Genomic DNA, 21,889 nt, shown 5'->3' on the forward strand with positions numbered 1-21,889 from the left:
TCTCCCAGCCAAGCCCTTGTCTGCATCTCTGTAGCCATCTGCTCTTCCCCTTGCACTAAAACAAAGCCAGGCTTCTTTTAGGCCTTAGTTTCATCATCTGTAAAATGGGGATAATAATTAGTACCTACTTCATAAATATTTCGTTAAGTGTGGTTGTTATGAGGCCCCACAAAACTGTCATGCCTCCTTGCTTTTGCATATGCCTACAATACCCTTTCTAGCTGGCTAATTTCTGCTTGTTCAATTGATGTGGGAAACAAAGAAGAAAAATTAGTAAATTTCCTTACTGCCTACAGCCCATTGACAAGTCCTTGAAACAGGCAAAGTGACATATTCCTCTAGGAACTCAGCTGCCTCCATGTTAATACTTTGCTGAGGGCAAAAGGCAATCTTAGCCTGCCCCCCCGGATCCTGTAAGTCTACTTTAACATCTAAAAATTCATTGGAAACTTCCTTTATCTCTACCCCCACCAGATACATGTTGGCAATCATCCCCCAAGCGTATGACCCACTGATACACATCTGAAGGGTCTCGTGACTCAGGTTTTATTAGACAGTAATAAATGACCTTTTCCCAGCAATAGCTAGCCCCCTCAAGATCCTGGAAACCTTGATTCCAAAATTCCTTAGAGACTTACCTATCCCTACCCCCTTCCCAACTTGAAGGTATATAATCACCACCCCTCACGACTCCATTGAAGCTCTTTCTGCCCATGGTCCTGTTCCCGTGCTCTAATAAAACCACTTTTTGCACTGGAGACGGCTCAAGAATTCTTTCTTGGCCATTGGCTTCGAACCCTAACATCTTCCCTACATCAAAATCAAGATTCAGGTCAAAGAACTCCTCCCTGAACCCCACCCCACCCCCCATCTGAATTAAACACCTCTCCCCTGTGCTCTGGCTCCTGCATACCCCACTGGTAACACTTTTTACATGGAGGAAAATGTGTGTCCTTCATCTGTTTATCTCCAGTTCCTGGCTCACCTGTGCTTGATTAAGGTGTTTTGTTTGGTTTTGTTTTAAAAGAAAGGAATCCACAGACCTGAGCTTAATGTTTCTCTGCTAGTAGCTAGTGGGGTGACACTGAGCAATCACTTACCCTCTCTCTCAATCTCTCCTCCTCTCAAGGAGGTTGGATCAGCTGATTCTTAAAATGTGCTTCCACTCTGAAATGACCAACTTCTGGAAGAGGCAGCAAGATAGTCTCAGAAAATAGGAGAATATGTTACAAGATAGGGTTCACTCTCCATTCTTCTTTTTCTCCTCTCTTTCTTTTAGAGGTCGTTTTCTTCAGAGGTCATTTATGTGGACCGTTCTCTCCCCAACCCCAGCTGGAGCAAGGACATGAGACTCCTTTTTGACCAGTTCATGAAGAAAACTGAAGATGGCTCTTGGAAACGTTTGCCTTCACATAAATCTGTATCTCCTCAAAGGACTGAAAAGATCAAAACCTTTTTTCCTGGTAGGAACAACCACTCTCTCATAAAGAATATTTAAATGTCAAATATAAAACAAAATATTGAGGCATTGGTTACTATGTGGAAATGTTGGGGCCTGGAGCCAATGGCCAGGAAAGAATTCTCGAGATGTCTTTGCAAAAAGGTGGTTTTATTAAAGCACGGGGACAGGACCCTTGGGCAGAGGTGGTTTTATTAAAGCACCGGGACAGGACCTTTGGGCCGAAAGAGCTGCACTGATTATACACCTTGGGGTTGGGGGAGGAGAAGACCAAGGGAAGTTTCCAAAAGTCTTTCATAAGCTACAGAAGACTCACTGGATCCTGGAAGCCTGGCTATTGTCAAGCTAAAGTTGTTTTTCCCTCTAGCAAAACATTAACATTAAGACCCTTGGGAGTTTCCTGGAGGAATGTCCTGCTCTGTCTGCCTCAAGTATTTGTCACTTGGCTGCAGGATATGAGGAAATTATTTTTAACTACATTTCCTTCTGCCTTTATTCCCCACATCAGTTACCGCTTGAAGAGGGAAGGATGTAAGTAATGCAGGGGTTTCTTTACTCTCTATTGTTTTTGTTTGTTTGTTTTTTAAGTAGGCTCCACGCCCAACACGTCTGCTGTTCCTCAAAATAATCTTTTTTTTTTTTTTTTTTTTTTTTTTAAATTTTTTAATTTATTTATTTGACAGAGAGACACAGTGAGAGAGGGAACACAAGCAGGGGGAGTGGGAGAGGGAGAAGCAGGCTTCCCGCTGAGCAGGGAGCCCGATGTGGGGCTCGATCCCAGGACCCTGGGATCATGACCTGAGCCGAAGGCAGACGCCCAACGACTGAGCCACCCAGGCGCCCTCCTCAAAATAATCTTGATGCCAAAGAGCCGTATTTTGGGTTGACGAATTCTGCTGTCGTTCATTCCCGTCTTTGAAGCTTCCCCAAGAAGTTTCATGTCTTTGAATGAGTCTGTTAGTCCTGGGAATACATTAGTTGTGTACAACAGTTGTGTCTCATTTTAGGAGGTGGTATTTATTGCAGGGGGGCTCTACATGGCATGAGCAGTCACCTATTTAATAAGAGGCGTTTTTTTATGGAAACAAAAGAAAAAGGTTAATAGTTGGAACAAACCGTAAACTCTGTTTTTGAGTCCAGAGGACAGTCAAGATTTCTAGATGTTGGGCTCAGAGCATCTCAGATGGAGTGAGGGCCCTGCCAAAAAACAAAATTCATCCGAGGAAATTTGAAGATCTAATTGGCTTTATTGAATGATTCATGAACCGGGCAGCATCCCATCTGACAAGTAGAAAGGGGCTCCCAAGAGTTGTACAAAATGGAAGGTTTTTGTAAGAAGGAGGGTGGGGCAAGGAGTTAATGGCAAAAGAAAAGAAAGGATTCCAGGCAAGGTCACTATCACTTGGGGGAAAGGGCAGGGGGTCTTATCATGCAGATGACCTCATTTGCCTTTGGGGATAGAGAGGACCTAGGTAACAGATTACCTCATTGATGATGACCAGAAAATTCCAGCCTGACTCAGTTAAAACATTTCTGGGGGAGGCTGACACTGCAGTTAGGTTAGATATTAAACCCCAGTTTGCGGGTGCCTGGGTGGCTCAGATGGTTAAGCGGCTGCTTTCCAGTCAGGGCTCCCTGCTCAGTGGGGAGCCTGCTTCTCCCTCTCCCTGCTGCTCCCCCTGCTTGTGCTCTCTCGCTCTCTGTCAAATAAATATAAATAAACCCCAGTTTGGTGACTTGGCCTAAGTGACACTGATGTGGGAAACAAAAGCAAAAGGAGAAATTAAGGCCAAGATTGTGACTTGTTTTACAAACAAATTAGTCTTAATTTGGCTCTTTCTGGAAATGAGAGTGATTACAGAGAGAAAAATATGTTTCAATAACCCATCTTTGCAGATGTTAAATTCTAGTTCTCATTGTCTTTGAATGTTTGTTTGCCTAAGCTAGACAACTTGAGGTAAACTTCAGAGAAATTGCACAATAGCTCATGTATAGACAGTCTTTGTGCTTGTCAGAGGTTCCTGGTGTCAGAGCAACCCGAGGCGCCCCTTGAATGAAATTGCTATGATCACCGCCCTGCCATTAAAGTCCCGGTAGGAGGGATGCTCGCATCCCCCAGCTTGCGCATCGAATTCTAGACTGTAAAATGGGTGCCGGCATGTGGACCGAGATACCATACCTTGCCTTGCCCTGAAGAACCCCCCATTTTTAACCCATGGAAAACATTAGGAAAGTTTTTACAAGGGGAAATTGCCGCTATAGTTTGTTGTAAGTGGAGGACATTGACAGAAGACAGTAGAGATAGAAATCCGTCATGGTCTAAGCGACATTCCAACACATGTAGTCTTTACAGCCAACTTCTCTAGGAAATTGTCCCGGTTGGGCTTTAATTCAGTTGGGTACTGGTTTCAGCCGGTTCCAAGTGGAAGTCTCGTGGCCAGAGATCACTAGACCAGAGATGTGGAGAACATCACATTAAACCAGTGAGGAGGAAACCTCACATGGGAGTCTTAAAATTGGCAGCTCTGCTAGCAACTTAGGTGGCTGTCCCGTGCTCAAAAAAGACAACTTTGTGTAAGGATAGGAATAAAGAGAGAACATCAAGAAACTAAGTTTCTGGGTCTTACTACCATTCTGGCCAGGGTACTAACTTCCAGCCAAAAGCCAGGCTTTCTCCTCCCCGTAGAGTAGCCCCAAGCTAGAGGATTGCAGCCTGAGCAGTTGACCTGAAAGTGTTCCAATAAGACCATACTCCATGGGGGTGCCTGGGTAGCTTAGATCGTTAAGTGTCTGCCTTCGGCTCAGGTCATGATCTCCAGGCGTGGGATCAAGCCCTGCATCCGGCTCCCTGCTTGGCGGGGAGCCTGCTTCTCCCTCTCCCTCTACTGTTCCCCCTGCTCGTGCTCTCTCTCGCTCTCTCTCTGTCTCAAATGAATAAACAAAAATTCTTGAAAAAATAAATATTATTTAAAAAAAAAAAAAGGACTATATTCCATGAAAATCCCCTGAAATGAGAGTAAAGGAAGAGAAGAGAAAGTACTCACCAAGTTTACAGGGAAGCTCAGAGTGCAGATGAAAAGACTGAGCCACACATTCAGGCGCCAAGTGATGTGGCAATGTTGGAGTTGGGAGCTACCAGCCCAAAAAGAATTAACGTCTTTGGTGCAAAAAGATGTTTTTATTAAAGGACAGGGGCAGGCAGAAACAGCTGCACTGGGGTCATGAGGAGTGGCCCATTATATACTTTCAAGTTGGGAGGGGGTTAGGGATAGCATAAGTCTCTAAGGAATTTTGGAAGCATCGTTTCCAGGACCTTGAGGGGGCTAGCTATTGTTGGGAAAAGGTCATTTATTATTGTCTAATAAAACCTGAGTCATGAGACCCTTCAGATGTAGATTAGTGGGCCATATGCTTAGAGGATAATTACTAACATGTATTTTGGGGTGGGGAGTAGAGATAAAGGAAGTTTCCAAAGGAATTTTTATGTGTTAGAGTAGACTCACAGGATCCTGGGGGTCAGGCTAAGATTGCCTTTTGCCCTCGGCAAAGTACTAACATAAAGGCAGCTGAGTTCCTAGAGGAGTATGTCACTCTGCCCGTTTCAAGGACTTGTAGGCAGTAGGAAATTTAATTTCTTCTTTTGCCTTTGTTTCCCACATCAGGAGCTACTTCACAAAGTAATGGTCTCTTCTCCTGGGTGAGGAAGAGTTATGCCCCTTTGCTTCTAGTAAAGTGTTTTATAGGGTTTTTTTTAATTAGCTAATAGAGAGGAGCTTACTCTTTAACTTTGGGTGTATCACTTATATTGCGCGGTTGGTTTTTCCGTTGTCCTACCTAGGGTTGTGGAATAACCTACAGGGAGCATGTTAGAAGGTGGAGGATAGACAGTAAAGTATCCCCAAGCTAAGAAGGCACTTTGAGACCAGAAAACAAAGCAGGCCACTCCATACAGTTTACATAGAGTTTTATTCAGGGTAACTTATTGACAGAGGGATTCAGGTGGAGGACAGTCCACAGTAGCTGCATAGTTAATTCTCCACGAAACCCAGACCTCAGTCCACGGATTGTATAGAGTGAGGGGAACACACAGAAGATCACTGTAGTGAGATCAGAAGGCTTGCACTCCCCTCAGAGGGCTTGCATGCACCTTATTTGACAGCTGGCCTTTAATTAGATCTTGTGGCACCACCTGTGCATCAGGAAAAGAAAGCTATGTTACCTCTAACAGATTCATGGGAGGCTAAAATAAGCCCCCCCCATCCGGGCCGGCATTTCTAAGGTATATGTATTCATCTCCAAGGGGCCCAGAACATGTAGCCCCAAGAGAGGTTACTGAGCAAATGTGAACAAGAAGGAGGGCCAAAGATGGGGTCAGTATTGTCAGCACAACGCTCCTACAGAACAGTTTTAAGAATGTCCAGCTGATGTGGCTTTTATAGCCAGAGGGAGTGGGGTCTTGTGATTCTTTTTATGACCTGTTGACTTTAAGAGTCAACCTAAAAACCAAAATGGCTTTACGTTGGTCAACTTCCCTCCTGAGCCTCCATTCCCTCCTTCCTCAGTTATGTAAAGGTCAAGTTGATGATTAGCTTGGGGTCAATCACAGGTGGGGGTCTTGCTAGTCTAGGCAGTCCTTATTGCTTGAGGGGGGTAGTTTTGGTTCCCTAGGCAAGATACTTTGCCTGGAGGGCTTTTTGTCTGAGTTACGAGCTGCAAAGAAGAACTTAATCAATTAGAAAGCTCGAGATCAAAACGGAGGTAGTTGAAAGCCATACTTGAGCAGTCTCATTCATTTTCCTGGTTTGCAGTTTGACTATCTCTGGTGATGTCATCAGGTGTGAACCTTCTGAATAGCCCAACTGCAACAGGTAAGAACGTTGTCCACACATGAGCTCTTACGAAATTTCTGTCAAGTTGTCCAGTTTCAGTTTGCAGGGCTTCAGGAAAAGCAGTTTTGTTCTTAGTGATTCCAAGTCAGAAGGGTGGGAGAAAATTGGAAATGTTTGGAGAGTCATAGTCAGATATTTGAGGAAACTAGAAGAATTTAGGATCCAGGTCAGTTTGCAGATAGATAACAACTTCAAAGACAGCAAACAGCACTGGTATCTGATGTCCACAAAGGTGCTATTGAAACGTACTTTTTCTCTCTGCAGTCATCCATTTGTATCGGAGATAATCACGATAAGACTAATTTGTTTGCAGAATGAATCTAATCTCATTAAACATAGCCTTATTATTTACATAAGTACCACAAGAATAGTGACTGGCCACATGGGTTTTTTTGGGTTTGCTTTTCTTTTCTTTTCTTTCTTTTAAGATTTTATTTATTTATTTGAGTGAGAAAGAGTGTGAGTGAGCACAAGCAGGGGGAGCAGCAGAGGGAGAAGGAGACGCAGACTCCCCACTGAGCAGGGGGCTAGATCCCAGGACCCTGGTGAGCTGAAGGCAGATGCTTCACCAACTGAGCCACCCAGGCGTCCCTGGGCTTGCTTTTCATAAGGAATCTCAGATTGGACTTATATTTTATTATTATTATTATTATATTTGCCAGAGAGCACACAAGCAGGGGGAGTGGCAGACAGAGGGAGAAGCAGGCTCCCTGCTGAGGAGGGAGCCCGATGCGGGACTCGATCCGAGGTCTGGGATCATGATCTGAGCCAAAGGCAGCTGCTTAACCAACTGAGCCATCCAAGTGTCCCTCAGATTAGACTTTAAAAGCCACTCAAGGCCAGAAACCAAGCCAAGGACTCACTGTCCTTGCCTGCAATACCTTTGAATTTGAGTGGATTCCTCTCTTCTCAGGGCCCCCAAAATATTCTGAACTTCTCATGCTGCCAGGAAGTGACCGTCTTTACCCACTGTAATGCCAGGAACCCAGTAAGCAAGATGCCAGGCAGTTTTCTGAAGGGGCTTTATTGGCTCCATAAAGTCAGCCTTAGTTCCATGAGCCTGTTTGGTCTTGTCTGTGTCTGTTACAAAGAACAGATTATCTGCAAATAAATATATTACTGTGAAAATAAGAATACTTAATAAGCATTTCCAAATTCTGATGAGATGAGGTAAGGAGAAAGATAAATGTTTCAGTTTTGCTTATCTTCATCAATTCGTTTAGTCCCTTGTAATTGATTCTTATTTTGCTTGATCTTGGCAGTTTTGTGAATTGAGTTTTCCAGTAGAGTTACGGAAATTCTTACCCAATTCAGTAGTATGATTACTTAAAGTTATCAGAAACCTGTGCATATAAGAGTCCTTTTCTTTTTTTTCTTTTTTAAAAGATTTTTATTTATTTATTTAATTGACACAGAGAGAGAGCATAAGCAGGGTGAACAGCAGGCAGAGGGAGAAGCAGGCTCCTGGCTGAGCAGGGAGTCCGATGTGGGGCTCGATCCCAGGACCCTGGGATCATGACCTGAACTGAAGGCAGACGCTTAACCGACTGAGCCACCCAGGGGCCCCAAGAGTCCTTTTCTTGAATCTCAGAAGACAAAGCACTTTTTTTGCAAAATCATCAGAGTAAAACTCTAAATGACAAAAAGACTTAAAGAATGGCCTTGGTTAAAGATCTGATGAGAGTTCATTCTAATGCAAATGACAAGGAACTGTGGTTATTTCTGTGGCACAGATTTTAAGATAACTAGAATCATGACTGATAACATTATACCAGGACACAGCAGATTTCTAGGAATTTTACACGATTTAAATAGTTAAGTATCTCTCCTTTAGAAGATGTACCAGGGAACATGCTGGGAAATCCCACAGTTAGTCTGAGTTCAAAAAAAAAACACCTGACTTAGACTTTGGTTAGGGGAAGTTTGTCAAATATCAAATGTTTTAGAACACCTTATTAAATAGGTCACTGTGAAACAAAAACTTCTGTGAATAGAGAAGACTCAGTTTCTTAAGTAATCAAAGACCTGCAAAAGACAACACGAAGCATAGGAAATGGTGTTGGTAAGATACAAAATCTTTGCTTTCTAGGCAGGTTGCTTAAAAGGTAAAAAACAAAAACAAACAAACACAAAAAAACCTTCCACAATCTCTTATCAAGAGCAGACCAATAGTCTTAAGAAGACTGTGTCCTTGGGGCGCCTAGGTGGCTCAGTCGTTAAGTGTCTGGGCTCAGGTCATGATCCCAGGGTCCTGGGATCGAGCCCCGCATCGGGCTCCCTGCTTGGTGGGAAGCCTGCTTCTCCCTCTCCCACCCCCCCTGCTTGTGTTCCCTCTCTCACTGTGTCTCTCTCTGTCAAATAAATAAATAAATAAAATCTTTAAAAAAAAAAGAAAAAGAAAACTGTGTTCTTCTAATAGATGAAAGGTGGTTAAATTTTTTTTTTTTAAGATTTTATTTATTTATTTGACAGAGACAGCGAGAGAGGGAACACAGCAGGGAGAGTAGGAAAGGGAGAAGCAGGCTTCCCGCGGAGTAGGGAGCCCGATGCGGGGCTCGATCCCAGAACCCTGGAATCAGGCCCTGAGCCAAAGGCAGACATTTAACGACTGAGCCACCCAGGCACCCCAAAATGTGGTTGAATTTTAACTTTGTACAAGCATTCTATTAAAACTTACTTTAAAAACTCTTATAATACGGGGACCTGGCTGGCTCAGTTGGTGGAGCATACGACTCTTGATTTTGGCGGTGTGAGTTAGAGCCCCATGTTGTGTGTAGAGATTGCTTAACAATTAAATCTTTAAGGGGAGCCTGGGTGGCTCGGTCGTTAAGCGTCTGCCTTCGGCTCAGGTCGTGATCCCAGGGTCCTGGGATTGAGCCCCGCATTGGGCTTCCTGCTTCGTGGGAAGCCTGCTTCTCCCTCTCCCACTGCCCCTCCTTGTGTTCCTTCTCTCGCTGTGTCTCTCTCTGTCAAATAAATAAAAGCTTTAAAACAACAACAACAAAAAACAATTAAATCTTAAAAAAAAAAAACCCTCATAATAATTTCATACAGTTCTAGCCACCTTGACCACACAAGGTAAGATTCTCTCTCCCTCTCTCCTCCTCAATTTTATCTACTTAGTTTGTCCTTTATTCTCCTCTTTTCATTCTGAAACAACTAGTTATTCTACTTGAGGACAAATTTACTTTTTTCTCCTTAACAAAAATACATCTCCATACCTCATACCTTTTCTTACTAAAAATACATCCTACTTGCTTTGCATAGTTGTTTCCCTTATTACTTGTAGTATGTTGAATGACATATATTAGAATTCTTAACCCATAGAACCTTAGTTTCTAGTGAAAATGAAGAAGTAAGCAATTATGAACTGTGTCATGCCAGTATTGTGGAGATTGGCAAATTTGTGAATACATTTTTATAATTTCTAGAAGCATACACTTCCTCACAGTACAGTTTTTCAGTGTGGCACAAGACATGTTTACTAACAGACCCCAATATGTTTAGCTCCTCTGTAATAAGAGGCTACAAGCAGGTAAACTTAGGCTTAATATTTAACAATTAATGTTTCAATATTTTATCTTATTTGGAAATGATCTAGATATTTAATGAATATCCATAACTTAGCAAAACTCCTAAGAATATTAAGTTACCAAAGAGATTTAAGAAACTATTTTTAGGTAGACATAAAATCTAATTGTTCATTTATAAACATTTAGCTTACATCTGTTTAATTCATTTATTCTTAGCAATGTTTACATTATTCATGAGAATTTCATCATCTTAAGTTATTTTTCTTGCTAACAAATTTTGTAACAGATAACATGAGCTCATTTGACTAGTAAACCAGGTAGAAAAAGTTGTATGTCTGCATTTAGTGCTGACAACTCTGAAAGTGTGTCTGTTTTTCTGGGTTAGTGCTTGTTGTTTTAGTAAACCTACAATATTTCTATTTACCAAAGATTACCCAAGTCATGTGAATTTGAAAAACATTTGGGTTAGTCTCTTTATCTGAGTTTGTCCTCAAACTTAATTTATATAAGCACTTTTTTTTTTAAAGCCAATAAAGTAGAGCTCTTTTTACAGAGTAATTTTGGCAATGCCACCCAGAGGTAGAAAAATATCACACATCTAGAACATACATATATAGACATACATAAACATACAGACAAATGCAAACAGAAATCTTATACTCAGTAGTTTATAAAAGAACAATTGAATCCAAATTGTGTTTCAGGCAGATGGAATAAGTTAGGGTTAACCCACTAAGCTAAAGCTTTTTACGAATATTTGTGTAGAAGACTTAAGAATTTTTCATTTGCCCCATTTCCAAATAGCTCCTTTTTCCTTTGCAGCCTCAGAGAGTTGCTTGGGGTCTCTGGGTCCCTAGAGAGCCCCCAGTAGAGGAAAGCGGCCTGCAGCTCAAGTGGCTGTAGGGAGCTGAGGGGCTGAAGTGGGAAGGGAAAATATGGCTGGGGTGGAGAAGGTTTGGACGAGGTCGAAGTTTGAAGCAGGGGACATAGCAAGGATTCAGGGAATTGAATGGAAGATGGAAGGTGACAAAAGGAAGAACAGAAGCAGTAGGAAGAAGAGGTCCCAGAGGAGCTAATCTAGGGAGATCTTAAGTTTCCCAAAGAAGCCAGTTAAGTTCCAAATTATACTTAGTTAAATCATGCAAACAAGAAAGAGGTGGACAGAGCTGGTGGAGCATATAGTCAGCAGGGGTTCAAGAAGGGGGTTTCAGTCAATTGAGAAGTTGAGAAGTTCCCATGGGAGGAGCCAGGATCAAATAGAAGAGAGGCCTTTTAAAAAAAAATAACTCCTGGGATACCTGGGATGGCTCAGTTGGTTAAGTGTCCCACTTCAGCTCAGGTCGTGATCTCAGGCTCGTGAGATGCGACGGAGCCGTGCATCGGGCTCCCCACTGAGTGTGGAGCCTGCTTAAGATTCTCCCTCTCCCTCTGCCCCTCCTCCTCTCGCTCTCTCTCTCTCTCAAAACAAAACGAAACAAAAACCTATCAGCCTCCAATGTGGCCAAGTTTTGACCATCGAACTTTTTTAAAAATTCCTTTCAAATATTTTCTCAGGTTTCAGCTGAAACACACAGTAAATTTTCCTGACATTATTCCTTTTTAAAATATTTTTTCCTGTGTCTTTTAAATCAAAGGCATACCTATCAAGTGACTAAAAACTAAAACCAATAAGCCTTTTATGGCTTAATGACGGACACAAAAAGTGTCCCCAAAGGAGGGGACAAAAGATGCAACCCTCCCAAAATCCAGAACCACTCCCAAAGGTAACCAAAAGAAAGAAAGACCTATACAACCCCTGAGAGCTGGCAAAAGTTGGCAGGACACTAGCCACAAATGGGGTACAGTTCACATTTCTGTCTGGCCACATTTTGGGGCCCCCAACCTGACAGCTGGGCCACCCGCACACGTAAGAACCGACAACCTATATGCCCCAGCAGGCAGAAATGCAGCCCAAGTTCTCAGAACACAAAACAAGACAAACAGAAAAGTAGTAACTGTCCACAGGAGGGAAAGGATAGTTAGCCAGTGGGTACCTGAAAGCAAATCCAGGATCCACAGTTTAAAGAATTACATGTGTTTTTCTCCTGCTAAGCTGAATTTGGAAAGGGTGGGACAACATAAAATTTTACCTTCCTCTCTTGTCCAGGCACTAGAGGAAGACCTGGCAGAGCAGGGTAAGAATTCTTACCCTTGGCTGGCTTCTGCCTGTTTTCCCAGGATCCCCTCTGTAGGCTCTGGAACAAGTGGTGGTGTCTCAGCAGGTACTTTCTGGGTCGCCAGAAACTATAGGGGAGGAAAATAATTCCAAGTTCTTGGTGGAGACCCTGTAATAAAAGGCAGATTAATAAGAAAATAAACAAGTTTATTAACGTGTATACCTCATGTATCCATAGGAGATAACCAGGGGAAAGGAGTAACTGATGCTGCCCATTGCTTTCTTCACCTCCCTTCTTGGATCTGGTAGGAGTACGAACCACAGTCAGGCCAGCTGTTGTGATTTAAAGGGGGCACATCTGAAAAACTTGGAAAACTTCTGTTTCCAAGTCTGCATAGGCTTAGCGCTTTTGCACTAACTAAACAGTTAAGCTCCTTTGTCAGTGTTTCTCCTGATCTGAATCACTTGGACCCTTTGGTGTAGAGCCTGAGGATCTATTTTTAACAAGCTTTCAGACTGTGTGGATGCAGTTAGTCCTGGAATTAAGGAACCACTGATTTCTGTGATGATGTTAACAACCAACTAGAAGTTGAAAGTTCGTTAAACTGGTTTTATTGTCGCATTGCAAAAGCCAGTCTTACTGAACTCAATAATACCCACCTTTATCTGCCATTTTAGGTAATGCTCTCTTGCCCAGTTAGACTCTTAGACTTCTGCATTTGAAACAGAAACAAAAACTTGTAATACCTGCCTTTATGAGAATGTAAGAAGTATGTCAGTCTTTCGGATAAACAGAAAAGTAATGGTCTCTCTTCCTTTAAGGAATGTCCATTTTTTCAGGGGCCAATCGGTGTCTTTCATAAGATCCCCAAAGGAATCCATGACCTAAAAATGTCAAGAACCAATAGCTTAAAGAGTTAAAAATGTGGATAGTTATTGATATAAATATATTAATTAGCTAAATCAAACCAGGATAAAATAGATACATAGAATCTGAGAGTTAGGACCTAGAAGATTATTTAGTCTGGGATATAAGGATGGACCATCAGAATCACTTAGGGAAGGGTTCTTAGTCATCATTACTGCTTCCTTCTTTTCTCTTTTGAGATTATTAGCTTTCTTCCTTACACAAATATTTATTGAGCACCTACTGTGTGTCAGACGTTATGCTAGGCACTGGGGTATAGCAATGAAGAAAACAACTGGGATGCCCACCATTGTGGAGCTCACAACCCAGCAATCTTATTAAGCCACTACTGTTGGAGAGGACAGTGGGCTCCCTTGTTTTGGAATGGAAGGAAGGTTGGGACCCACTACTGTAGTCTAACTTTTTCTCTGTCTTCTCTTGCTTTCTATATTAACCCTTAAGACCATTCATCCAGACTTCACTTGAACCCCTCCAGTCATAGGGTGCTTGGGACAAAGGGGCTTTTTCCATTTTGGACAGCTCTACTTATTAGTGATTTCTTCCTTAGACTGTACTGAGCTACAGTCACTCTTGTGCCTTTCACCCATTTGTTGAGTTCTACCACCTGGGAACACACAGAATAAGCATCCTTTCATGTGTAGGAGTTAGATGCATGCATCTCACTCCTGTGCCTGACAGTTCTTGTTGCCAGGCTTCTCTTCTCTGTTTTTTCAGGTATTTCTCCCAGAGGATATTTCAGTCTCCTTTACAAGCCTGGTTGCTTTTTCCAGGACATATTCCAGTTTCTCAGAATTCTTCTTAGTGTATGCTTCCCAGAACTAAGCTTGAAACCAGTTATATCCTTTCAGTGTAGAATAAGACATTAGCACTAGGTAGGTAGCCATGTCCCACTTGCCACTAACAGCCAGCTAACACCGTGTGTCATTTGTGTGAACTATTGGTCTCCCCTCTTCTGCACCTACGTGGCCAATTTGTTGAACCTTACTGAAGTTTATGTATATACCTAATATATTCTTCATTTTTAGAGTCAGCCTATAAAGACCTTTTTGGCTTCTTTTATAAGTCTTTTTTTTTTTTTTTTTTTAAGATTTTATTTATTTATTTGAGAGAGAGAGACAGTGAGAGAGAGAGAGAGCACAGAGGGAGAGTGAGAAGGAGAAGCAGACTCCCCAATGAGTGGAGAGCCCGATGTGAGGCTTGATCCCAGGACCCTGAGATCATGACCTGAGCCAAAGGCTCAACCGACTAAACCACCCAGGTGCCCCCCTTTTTGGCTTCTTATTTGCAAATCCAGTATTTATTCCTTCAATAACTATCTGATGAGCGTCTGGGCTGCCCTAGATACTGTAGTCCTAGAATAGGCCTGAGTACACAGATAGGGTCCCTGACCTCATGGAGCTTATACAGATATTTCCTAATTTACTCATTATCTTTCAGTCATCCAAACTCGTCCTTAGGCTACTTTGGGGATTGTGATGGGTTTTTTGTTTGTTTTTCCTAAAGATTTTATTTATTTATTTGTGAGAGAGAGAAAGAGAGCACAAGTAGGGGGTGAGGAGGGGCCAAGGAAGAGGGAGAAGCAGGCTCCCCGCCAAGCAGGGAGCCTGATATGGGGGGGCTCGATCCCAGGACCCTGAGATAGTGACGTGAGCTGAAGGCAGACGCTTAACTGACTGAGCCACCCAGGCTGCCCGGGATTATTACCGTTTTTTACAAAATGACCTCAAGTAGGTCCTTAATGTTGCCTGACAAGCATTTTTCATTTTCCCCTGTCTATTCAGGCTCCTGCTCTCCTAGATGGCCATATCCTACCTTCTTCTCAAGCCTTGATTCCAGTTGATCTTGCCTCCTGTTCCCCTAAGAGAAAATAAAAGCAATCAGAAGAGAACTTTCAAACTCCCACTGTCTCATTTATCCACTCCCTGCATCTGTGCCTGGTGTTCTGCTTTTTCCTGTTACCAGTGAACTGCCCGTCCTCTTAGGGGAGCCAAGCCTTGTTTCCGTGCACTGCGTTCCCTCCCCATTAGCCTACTACGTAAAGACCTCCCACTGTGCTGGGTCTTTTCTCATCAGTGCGCAGACATGCCACAACTCTCTCTTTCTCTCTTCCCAGTCGCTCTTGAACCCACTCCAGTCAGAATTTTATTGCTCCATTGAAACTACTCTTGTCAAGGGCACAGTGACCTTCATGATGTTAACCAGTGACCTCTCAGCTTTTGGTACAGCCAGTGCCTCCTTTCCCCTTGAATTTGGCATCCAAGACAGCACGCTCCCCTACTTCACTGGTCCTTTCCTGTCCATGTCTTTTGCTGGTTCCTCATTATCCTCAAACTCTTAATATTAGGGTGCCCCACATCTCAGCCCTCAGGACTCCTTTCTTCTCTATACTCTGTTGCTAATCCCATTCAGTTACGTGGCTTTGGACCCCATCCAAAAGCTGACAACTTCCTACTTTAATGTTGAAGTTTAGTGTGTGGGTTCCAATTGGGTTCCACAATTTAAAGCTGTATGATCTTGGGCAAGTTACTTTACCTTTCCTTGCCTCCATTTCTTCATGGTAGCATTTGTTGAAAGAACGGATGAAATAACAATAAAACTACTTTTAACCAAGAAAAACAGTAGAGTTCACAAGTTTCTTTGTAGAACCTCCAATAGAGAAAAATAAGAAGTTCTCTGTTTTACAAGTGAAGGGGAAAAATTAGTAACTTGTATTACTAATTCCATTCCAACTCTTTATCCTGTCACACAGTTGAATGTCTTTAACAGTGTGATCTAGTTTCTCCCCTACCAGCTCTATGGAAGTTTCTTCGTGTAAGCTACTAGTGACCTAAATACCAAATTTGGAGGGCATTTTTTGGCCCTTACAGTACTAGACCTCACTGTTGATCTCATTCTCCTTGGAACTTCTCTCTTGGCTTTCACAAACCTGTGACCAGTCTTCTCTCTCTCCTCCCTACTCCTTAAATATCAGTGTTTTCCAGGGTTCCTTTCCCAAATGGCTTATGGTTCTTGCCTGAAACTTGGCCCTCTCTGAATAGGGGGGGACTTGGAGGTTCTCCTTGTTACCCACACTTGCTTTCAACCCATTACTTCCTGTTCCTCTTAGAAACCCCCGTTCCTTTGAGGTTTCTACCGTCTGACATTTTACCCTTCTCTTCTCTGTGTTGCTGTCCTCTGCCAACCTCTCCCTCACATACTGAGTGTCTCAACACCTTGTTCACCCTCTGAATCCCCACCATTCTCCGCCACTCCTCAGTTCACTTAGCTTCCTGTCAACTGTGAACTCTTCTTCACCCAGCCCCAGCCGCACACTGCCAGAGACATCCTGAGCCTTGTCTGCAACAAGTGAACAACCTCCGCATTCACACATTTAGACACTGTTTCCTGACCACAGTTGTCTTCCTTCCAGCTTGCTTGTTTAGGGCCCATGGAAGCAATTCTTTGACCTCACTTGTCTGAACCTCTCTGGCCTACTCATCCAGGAAAGCCCCGGCCCTGGACAAATCTAGCCACCTATCATCTTTCACACACTGGAGACCGTCACCTCACCCAGGGGATGAGCTGGTGACCGTGATTTTGTAGTGTTTCAGTGGTCCTCTAGCTCATCTTTCTCATCCCCATCAATCCCTCCTTTCAATAGCTGGCAGAGTGATTCAAAATGCAAGTCCAACCATGTCACTCCTCTGCCACCGTCATTGTTACCCATGTTGTAAAAGGCCAGTGCCTCTCAGATTTGAACATGAATATGAGGCACCTGGGAGTCTTGTTAAAACACAGGCTGTGCTTCAGGAGGTCAGGGGTAAAGCCTAAGAGTTTGCATTTCTAACAAACTTATTTTACCATCTTTATTTTTCTCATTTTTATGAGATAATCTCAAGGTTTGGTAATCTAGATCAGAAATTTTGAACTCCTAAGTAAAAAATTAGAAGGGTTTATTGCTTATCTTATCCTGAAGTTCCAGTGTCAGAGTTGGACGGATCTCAGAGGTCATTGAGGTTTATCTCCTCACTGTAGGGGTAAAGTGTGGAGGATGGAACAAGTTCTAGGCCAAGAACTTAATTTTCTCAACAACCACTAGAGTGCGTATAGTGTGTGCATACACAGTATGTCACTTGTTGAGCGTACAGAGTCTAAAAGACAGGGCACCTGCCCCACAGGATGTTCATGGCCTAAATAAAAGCCATTCTCCCCACTTCTTGCAAATCCTCTCATCTCATATCTTTTTCAAACTTTGTAAATATAAATTCAGTAACAGTAAAAGACACTTAATGTTATGCATGGCAAATCATGATGAGCCAAGAAAGAAATCAGAGTTTGGGAATTAAATCTTAACATAGATGTGTAAGGATAAACACGCCCTACCTTTAGAACAATAGCTTTCAGTTTTGAAGTGACCTGCATTTTGACTCACAACCCACTACACACAACTTGTGCACAGTTGTATAACTGAAAAAGCATATCTAAACAAGTATACTAGTTGTTGCCCAGGATATATGTGAAGCATTCTGTTTTAAAGTCTGACTACAACTCACTAATTTGATTTCACGAACCTTAATGCTTCTAACCCTGAGTTTGGGGCTTTAGAGTCCTAGTCACACAGAGTATTGGACTGAACTGGACCTGGTTTTGATTCAGTATGATAACTTTCTTCTGCTGAGGCTAAACTCACTTCTGCAAAGAAAACCTCCCTACTGTTACACTGTTCATTTTCTTTAAAACCCATTTAAGCCATTCTTATTCCAAGAAGACTTTCTGTCTGTACCTTATTTACTATTTCATTTAGTATGCCCTCAGCATTTATATACTGTATTTCCTGATTGCTATGTGTGAGTAAGTACTTGGTTTTGATTTCATTAATGTTTACTATGTCCCCAGTTAGACTGTTAAGTCCACAACGGCAAAGATCGTATATTCTGTTTCTGTGGGATGCTCCCACTCCCTCTAATTTTGTACCTGGTTAACATTTTAATCAGTCGTCCATTAACCTGTGGTTCTCGCAAGGTACAGATGCTTAGCTCTGTCAGGGCATCTTTCTCATACCTGTTTTCTCATGCCTCCACCTCATTTCCCTACAGATGCAAAGCCTATAAAAGAACACATGTCACAAGCCCAGCTCTTTCCCAGAAGCCTTGAGGAAGGTCTGGGGTTTGAATATGCGATGTTCCATAATCATGTTGAAAACAGGACAGTTTGCATATTTCAAGGAGGTCCTTACCTGCAAGGAGCACCTGGGTAAGAATGATAGCATCCCATTGATCAATAGAAATGTTGGTCTGAAAAATTGCTTGTAGTCATACATATCCATAGTCTACAATAAAGGCATTGAAGTGGCAATGTAGATATACATATTTATTGACATGGAAAGATGTTTATAAATATTAAATCACAAAAGCATGGGACAGGGCAATAGTATAATTTGAGAGAGTATCATTAACATATTAACAGTGATTTGTCACTAGATGGTGGGATTATAGGCCTTCCAATTTTTATTTTTCTTTCTGTTTATCTTCATTTCCTACATTTTTAAACAATGATATGTGCAGTTAAATAAAAACATGACATAGATTTCTTAAATTATATTTTAGCTTTCTGCTTGCTTGGGATCTGATTACCATTAAGTTCTGGTGTATTACCAATACTATACTATTGTGCTATGAATAAAATAAAGCTGGGGACGTGGATATTGAGTTCATTGAACATGGGCCAAGTGGGCCTTTCATAAGTAAATTATATGGAGATGTGCTTGTATGATTTCACTCCAGAGGCTCTGTTTTTCAGCCTTCTGAAAACATTTTTCTTTCTCTGTTGTTGTAACTAGATTCCTTCACGGAGGTGCCATTGCAACCATGATTGATTCTACTCTTGGTATGTGTGCACTTACCGCTGAGGGAGTTGTCATGACTGCCAATCTCAACATCAATTTTAGAAGGTAAATCCCTGGGTATTCTCTGCTTCTTAGGTGTCATGGATCAGGCTCCCCAGCAGCAGACCCTGAGACAAAGATTTGTGTGCAAATGATAAAGGAGGTGCTCCCAAGGGAGACTAGCACAGGAGTGGGAGGAGCAAAACAGGAAAAGGGAAGGAGAAGCCAACCAGGCTTGGGCTCCCAAAGTCCTTCAGCCTGATCATCCAAGGAGCTCTGGAGTGAAATGTGTGCCTCTGGATTGTTCCCACCTTAAGCAAGGGAGCTCTCTCTCACACATCAGTCATACAATGAGGGCTATCCTGGGGACCAAAATTCCAGGCCTGTTGGGCTCTCTGTGTTTGAGCAAGGCAGGCTCTGGGCAAAAAAAAACAAAAAAACAAAACAAAGGTGAAAAAAGGATTGAAGGGGATCTGAGTGGAGCACCAATAACCACTACATAACAAAACATAAAAGTTTTTCATTCTTTTCTTAAGATTTTATTTATTTATTTATTTATTCATGAGAGACAGAGGCAGAGGGAGAAGCAGGCTCCCCGCAGAGCAGGGAGCCCGATGTGGGACTCTATCTCAGGACCCCAGGATCATGACCTGAGCAGAAGGCAGCCACTTAAGTGACTGAGCCACCCAGGCGCCCCAAAACATAGAAGTTTTTTATAACTTCACACAGAAATAAAAGGGCAGACAGCAAGATGAGTTTGGTATCCATCAGAAATAAAGCTCCGCAAGGTCTTAGTTCTTCAATCCTACAGCGATACCCTTACAGTTAACAAAACCGTGGACACTGGCACAGAAACAGAGAAAGAGCAATAGTGCAAAACAGAGTTTAAGAACAGTTTAATAGATGAGGTCTCCAAATAAGGTTTTGTGGGTTATTACTTTGCACAGTGGGGGGCATTTAAGTTACAAAACATCTCCATTTTATGCCACAGAGAGTTGTATGGTGTATGTGGCCATCATTAGGAAGCCATGCCTCATAGATTGTGGGTTTATTTACTATAAGTAATCCTTAGCCAGGCATGCTACAGAAGAGGACACTTCCCCCTAGCAAATATTACCAGTTTATTTCCGGGGCCAGCAAAAATTTTTCTGTAAATATTTTGTTTTGCGGGCCATAACATCTCTGATACAACTACTCAACTCTCCCATTGCAGCACAAAAACAGCCATAGACAATACATCAATACATAAATGGGTATAGCTGTGTTCCAGGAAAACTTCATTTACGAAAACAGGCAACTGGCCATTGGGGCCATAGTTTACCAATTCCTGATCTGTTCACCTGGAGGGCCAGTTGGAAAAAATTAGACATGGTCATTTATCTCCTTTTCCCTGGGAATGTTTCTGTCTGCTCCCTGCCCCCGCCCCCCAACACACACAGAATGAAAGAATTGGAGACCAGCTGCTTTAACTTCTCCCTCCCCAACTGCCAGTAATCATAACTTCATAATAAAAAACACCTTAAACAAGATAGAAATGTATCACACAAAGGAGTCCAGAGGAAGGTATCCTGGGCTGATATGGCAAGCTCCCTGGTTCCCAGAGATGCAGGCTCCTTCCAGCTCACCTTTTCACAGTACTGAGTGCCAGCAAGAGGCATCACATGCCCTGACAGCAGGATTGACGAAGGGTAGAAGAAGAGCTGTCTTCTCTCTTTTTAGGAGACTTCCTGGAAGTTCTGCACAAGACTTTCATTTAACATCATTAGTAGTAAGAGAGATTGAGAAAGTGGTTTCTTATATAGACTATGTCATTATCCCCTCAAATGTATTTAAGGTCAACAGCTAACACAACCACAGACATATTAATAAATCCAAACTTACAAATTATGCAATAAAAATTCTTTTCAGTGCTGACATAATCAAATTTTACTAAGTACTTCAGTAAATAAAATAATAAGCCTAATACGGTGTGTTTTTTCCAGATGCGTCAAATACAAAATTATCTCAGTGATCATAAAACTTATTATTTCGGGGTGCCTGGGTGGCTCAGTCGATTAAGCGACCAACTTGTGATTTTGGCTCAGGTCATGATCTCATGGGTCGTGAGATGGAGCCCTGTGTCGGGCTCTGCGCTTAGCGGGCAGTCTGCTTGAAGAATCTCTCCCTCTGCCCCCCTCCACTTATGCACTATCTCTCTAAAATAAATAAATCTTTTTAAAAACTTAGTATTTCACCTACACTTATTAAAAATTTTTCATTCCAGGGTTGATTAATTTCTCTAGGATGCCAATATTTCTATTTTCCTGAGGTTAGTATACTTGTTCTCATAGCCTCATTAGGTGTCCAGTACTTGTGTCAGACCCTAAAGGAACAGTCTCAGCTCAGCCGAATTTGTAAGTTCTGGGCAGTCATCCTGGAGATTCTTAATGGAATAGGATTTTTCCTTTGAGGGTGATTGGAACACATGCCTTAGTTCATAAAGCCAAGCCCCTGTTGGAGTCAAGATTTCCTTACCATGTTAGAGGGACTTTCCAAACCTACGCCCTTTTTTCTAACCTAGCACTTCCCCTTTTTTAGTATCCGAGTCCATTGTGTCTTAGTTGTATATTTTCTGCTTTGGTTTACCACTTACCTACAATTAAATGCATCTCCTATAATTGGTGGAGATTCCATCTCCCAGGAGACAAGGACATGAGACTAGTTTTCTTTCAGAGATACTCAGTTGGGCAAGACATTTGCCTTTCTAGCTGATTCTTTTCTGTAACCAGGCCTTTCTGTTAAGGGTACGATTCCTGCATTTTCTGGAATTGTTTGGCTTCCTGACAGTTCTCTGCCTGTTGGTGTGGGGGAGAGGGTTAGTGAGGGTTCTTATGGAGACTGTGCTGGACTTTAATAAATCCACAAATGGCATTTGTCCGTGGGTGTAAATCCACCAAATGTGCATAGGTGTTCCTTTCACCTTTCAGCCCACCTGTACCTCACACACTTTGAGGGTACATAAGCGGTAACAGCCCCGGTGCTGAGGGTTGTCCAGGTCTTTGCCTAGCCCGTTCATGTAGGCT

At 42.4% G+C, this 21,889-nt stretch overlaps 1 protein-coding gene and 1 long non-coding RNA gene across 14 annotated transcripts in view; one reads left to right on the top strand and one right to left on the bottom strand.

Annotated features, from left to right (window-relative positions):
• THEM4 (thioesterase superfamily member 4) overlaps nt 1–21,889 on the top strand; it is a 40,976-nt gene that overhangs the window by 5,887 nt on the left and 13,200 nt on the right. For all 6 annotated transcript variants that reach the window (XM_078072423.1, XM_078072428.1, XM_078072426.1 and 3 more), the window contains exons 2-4: nt 1,280–1,463; nt 18,040–18,196; nt 18,783–18,893. In XM_078072423.1, coding sequence (XP_077928549.1) covers nt 1,280–1,463; nt 18,040–18,196; nt 18,783–18,893 — 452 coding nt within the window. The remainder of the gene's footprint in view (nt 1–1,279; nt 1,464–18,039; nt 18,197–18,782; nt 18,894–21,889) is intronic.
• LOC118552380 (uncharacterized) overlaps nt 11,900–21,889 on the bottom strand; it is a 105,054-nt gene continuing 95,064 nt past the window's right edge. The window contains exons 2-8 of one of the 8 annotated variants that reach the window (XR_013447908.1): nt 18,846–18,955; nt 18,180–18,272; nt 17,918–18,048; nt 15,497–15,514; nt 14,777–14,821; nt 12,788–12,921; nt 11,910–12,205 (exon numbers count right to left, since the gene is read on the bottom strand). This is a non-coding gene — a long non-coding RNA (uncharacterized LOC118552380). Of the gene's footprint in view, nt 12,206–12,259; nt 12,339–12,787; nt 12,922–14,776; nt 14,822–15,496; nt 15,515–17,917; nt 18,049–18,179; nt 18,273–18,845; nt 18,956–21,889 lie in introns of all 8 variants that reach the window. The other 7 variants (XR_013447906.1, XR_013447909.1, XR_013447910.1 and 4 more) reach the window with 7 other exon arrangements.

The sequence above is a fragment of the Halichoerus grypus genome, chromosome 5, assembly GCF_964656455.1.
Source record: "Halichoerus grypus chromosome 5, mHalGry1.hap1.1, whole genome shotgun sequence".
Lineage (NCBI taxonomy): Eukaryota > Metazoa > Chordata > Mammalia > Carnivora > Phocidae > Halichoerus > Halichoerus grypus.